A 4,975-nucleotide genomic window follows, 5' to 3' on the forward strand; every position below is an offset into this window, starting at 1 on the left:
CGTGTATTATCTATGTAATAAATTGAATGTATCCTCACATTGCTACAGTGTTATCAGCCTTTTTAGAAACACATGACCGGGCTAATTAAAATATGCCAATCACGATTTTCACTTTCAGCACTGGTTTCTTCATGAAAAAAGCGGTTACACTAATTACTGCCGAGTAAGAGCCGATTGGCATTAATTAATAATAGTTAGATTGTCGACAAATTTAAAATGAAAGACCATTAAAACAAATTTCAATGAAATAATGTTTAATTATTGATTTCTTTTCCATTTAATACATTCATGCGTTCAGCGACGTTTGTATAAATTAAACACTTTTCAGGTATTTATTTTCAGTCCCCTCTCGTAATCTGGACGTTGCAGGGAGCGAAAGAAGTCGAAATAAACAAATATTATTGCATCAAAAGTGTGCATACCTTTTATCTACGAGGGAAAATTAATTATCTTTCATCTCTTGTTTTTCTCTTTAGTTTACTATCTTTTAATGTCACCAGTTTATGTAACAAATATTAATTTGCTAGTAGCGGGTGTTCAACAAAAAGAAATAGACTGTCTAGTAAATATGTATGATACACACAGCTTGAGGATTATTAAACCTTTTATCTTGTGTCTGGCGAATCGAGCTCATTGAAGTTGTTATGTATGCAACATATTACATGTATATAATTTATATCTGACCAGTTGGTATTTCTAATATTATCATTGTTCTATTTTTAGAACATAAACTACATGTATGTACTAGAACTTTCTTAACTGTTGTAGAAAACTCATGCATTATAATTAGATAGAAATTTCCGGAATGATCTTTATTGTTGAAGTTGCTAGATTATGATTATTGTAGAAAATGAAAGACTATTCTAGAAACTTCTTTTTTTTCCGTATTACCTTTTAAGTCATCAGTGATCTTTTAAGTCATCAGTTACATTTTAAGAAATCAATATATTTGGAGTATTATTCAACTTGGATATAAAGTGATTTATTGGAGCTTGGATTATTTTTAAAATAGTTTAAATTATTCTTGTGGATTTTATTGTGGGAATTTATTCTAAAGTGTTCTTGGATTTAACTTGGATTTAACTGTGCTATTCAAAAAGGATCATTCCAGGATCAGATAAGACATTTGAATTTTACATTTTTATTTGGACTTCAGGTATTTGTACACATAATTTGTTATTTTGATTTTCTTTATTAATTTTTCTGTAATAAATTTGTTATTGTTACAAGTTTGTTGCTGGATTTTCTTTCTCGTTACGCCTGGCTCGTAACAAAGTGTATTTATAATGCTTTTGATGGAACAATATTCTTTATAATCAACGTTATGATTCGCTTTGTTTTGTTACATTAACCTTTGACACATAATGTTTACAAAGGTTTATGTACTGTGAAGTTTTATGGTTGTAGGTCGCATGTCTCCCATTTTGTTTCTAAAAGAGACATATCAAAACAATATGTCTTCCTGGTCTTCTCGTGGGCAGAGAAGCTGAAATTGATGGGTTAATCTACTACATTTAAAATGTGGTTAAACAATGTTCATATATACGTGTTACTAAATCTTTGAAATAAAGAATAAAAGGATTGTATAAGTTAATATATTTTTATTATTGTTTATACAATGTCATATAGCTATATAATTTATATTAATGCATGTTGAGCAATCAGATATAAATGGGTTGAAATATTTAATACAATTCGTAAGAGTTTCGTAAACAGCAGCTAAATATAAAAAGATAACTCATGACGTAGCCAATCTTTAAAATTTCAATACTTTAAAACTACCTTACATCACTTTAAGGTTGAGTTTTATGTTTCACCAGCACAGTAGAGGTCCTATGGCGACTTTTCTGCCTACAGATGGAGGAAGACCTCAAAATGTCTTACCTCACTTATTTTTGATTTTCTAATTCTCTGCTTAATATATTAAAACACTTGTAAAATGTACAATATTATAAGCCTCCAGTTAACACTTAGAACTCTTCACCCTATATTTGAGTTATGAAACGTTACAAACATCACTGCGTAAAGCCTAACATCACAAAAAAGACTTCGTTTTGATTTGCAAGCGTAAAAGCTAGGTCTCTATGACAACACAGGCGGATAATTTCGTACAAAATTTTTAGTCAAATCGTTAACTAAAGAAACATAAACATTTTTATGTAATTTAATACATCCCTTCAACTGCTTAAGAGGGAAGTTGACAATATAAAACGTTACACAAAAACGTGTACATGTCAATACATTCGATGCGTACTGCCCACTTCTTGTCTCGTCTCGTCTTCTCGTCTCACTTATCAATGTCTCGTCGACATTGGTGTAAATAATGAACTAGTAACCTCAATCTCACGCTTACAAGTCCGACATATGGCGACGGTATCGCTGTTTTCACCTTCAACGGTATTAACCTCAGGTTCATTTATGAAATGCGTTGTGGTGTTTACTGGAGTCACTTTGCTGTCTGGTAACTTCAAACTTTCAAGATATGGATTTAAGTTTTGCATTATCATCGAAACAACTCCTTCGTTCGGCGAGGTGTTGTTTAATATATGCGTAGCTTTTTCAGTGTCCTTTGCTCTATTATGTTTATGAACAGATGTCCTCATCCAAATTCGTCTCAATACATTTTTTTCCCATTCGTTGTTATGGTATCGATGTTTTCTTTTTTCTACACCAACTTCTTTACAAAGAAAATTAGGAAAACAACCTTCCAAAAATAGAATTGCAGACAATTTTTGTAAACGACAATGAAGTTTTGCAGCGACTTCACCTCCATAGTTGCTCATCAAATCAGTACATGAGTTTGACATAATTGCAATAAGGGCGTTAAGGAGTAAAATGGTTGTCAACAATACAAACAAAACAAAAACAAATATAGCTAAATACGGTTGACGAGCTTGAAACAATACTCCCAATTCTCCTATACCAAGCATGATGGTCAGCATTTTGAACAGCGTTGTGCTAAAGAAATCAAAGTCGTCTTCATCCGTTTCTACTCCCTGCATGATCATATACATCGCTACTGAAAAAGCGACGAGAAGAAAAGTCATAACAAGTGCGAATTTCAGCATGTCCACAATCGCTCTCTGAATCAAAACAGAGAAAATACTGAAAGCTTTGAAGGTTTGTAAAAAGAATAATGTCAAATACCAGCCTATAATAACAACGAAAATAAGGCAGTAATTTTCATATCCTGAAAAAGATCCAGAAGCCTCGGTTGCAGCAATAACACAATCAAGTATGAGAAGCAAAGAAAAAAGTGTAAAATATATTCTAAAAATTTGATTGGAATAAGGTGAACTAATATTACGAAGTACACGTTTTAGAAGATTTGATGATGGTCTGTACAGAAAGCGTGATATCAGAACTCTAGATATTTCCATCATCAAGTATAATAAACCAAACACAAGGCCGACGACAGATACTACGGATACAAACGTGTCATGTGTAACAACATATGTAAATTCAATCTTGGTATTTCTAGAAACGGGCGCCTTCACTTTTGACCTGTAAACTGCAGCTACCGAAAGAACGACCATGAACACCAAATGGAACACAAACCAGCTTAAGAAAACCCATCTGTAGAACTTCCATTTTTCTCGTATAACTTCTTTTATAGGAAGACAATCAACAAAGAGGAATGCCGTTTTAGTTTCCTGGTGGACAAGGTATTCCAAAATGGATTCATGGTGTTCAGGTCTGATATCATCCTCAAGATTTTTAGAATTGATTTCTTCCCTTTTCAACTTGAGTGTCTCTATCTCAGTAATGTCGTAACTTTCTTCATTGAAAAATCCATCTCCCGACTCCGTGCTACGGTAAACCTGTTTTAAGGTATATAGTTGTAAGATATAAGTTAATTTCGATGTAAATTTTAGATAGAAAATATGTCATTTAATCTGTTAAAACCCTTGAAATATGATATAGTGACAGCGCTTAATACAAAATATCAGTTTGAAATCGTAACAATATTCTATCTAAAATTTTGAAACAGTTTTGTTTATTTAAGACTATGTCAAAAGAAAAGAAATTGAAATGCCAAAAAAACTAATTTGTTGACAGTAAATATGTCGTGTATATATAATTAAAATTATCCTATACATTTAAATGTAACTGAATACACTCAGCAATTCAATTTACGTTGTTCAAAATATAATGACTTTGACTAACCTCATTTTGCATAATGAGGTCGAAAATCTGAAACTGTTGTCTTTTGCCTGCCAATTGAAGGGGATTCATTTCATCTTTGTTTGTCATCATCAACAATTTCCGGGACTTCTCCCTCAATTTCCGTCGCCTCTTGTCCTCGTAACCACAAGTACTATCATTGACAAATTTGCAATCAATCACATAACTGATCATTTCAACAACCTTGTTTAGTTTTTCTGGCTGTATGTGGGCATACTTGATCAAAGAGTGAATAATGTTGTCCCTGTTACTGTTCATTACATCTAAATCGGTAGCGAAGACTCTGAGAACAATATTGAAAATGTTCTTATTGAATTTCAGTGCAGCTACACCAAGTGGTGTACCAGCCATCATCACAGTGTCTTGAAAAACAGGACCTTTGGCACATATTTTCTTTTCATACCCTTCTGGTAACATTTTTTTTACTTAGGTACATTGCAAAGCGTTTGCCATTTTAACTATAAGCTTTTCATTCTCATTGAGAATGGCAAGATGCAATGGCGTGATCCCTTCGTAATCATTGCTTGTTTTTGGTTTAACAATCATTTCTGGGCATCCGTCCACGAGTAGGTCAATAATCTCGTTAAGTATTTTCTCCTCATCAGTGTCTTTCTCAACATTAATAGACATTGCTCGCAAAAGCAACGTATCGCCATTGATTTTACTGTCACTTGTTTTAATCACACAAGATGTGTTTCTGTGTTCATCTGTAATATTCCCATGCAGAATATTTTCGTCGAACATCTTTTGGATTTTTTTTTGTGATAGACAGCCTTTGAAAAACTGTTGG

At 32.8% G+C, this 4,975-nt stretch overlaps 1 protein-coding gene across 1 annotated transcript; it reads right to left on the minus strand.

Moving 5' to 3' along the window:
* Window positions 1-1,587: 1,587 nt before the first annotated feature.
* On the minus strand, window positions 1,588-4,605 carry LOC132737706 (transient receptor potential cation channel subfamily V member 4-like). Its single transcript, XM_060725037.1, has 2 exons — window positions 4,168-4,605; window positions 1,588-3,821 (listed from the first exon to the last, which is right to left on the minus strand). Exons 1-2 carry the CDS (start codon window positions 4,600-4,602, stop codon window positions 2,295-2,297), a joined length of 1,962 nt encoding a protein of 653 aa, XP_060581020.1. The 5' UTR covers window positions 4,603-4,605; the 3' UTR covers window positions 1,588-2,294.
* Window positions 4,606-4,975: the final 370 nt, after the last annotated feature.

The sequence above is a fragment of the Ruditapes philippinarum genome, unplaced genomic scaffold (assembly GCF_026571515.1).
Source record: "Ruditapes philippinarum isolate M1 unplaced genomic scaffold, ASM2657151v2 ctg1266_1_1_1_1, whole genome shotgun sequence".
NCBI classification, from domain to species: Eukaryota; Metazoa; Mollusca; class Bivalvia; order Venerida; family Veneridae; genus Ruditapes; species Ruditapes philippinarum.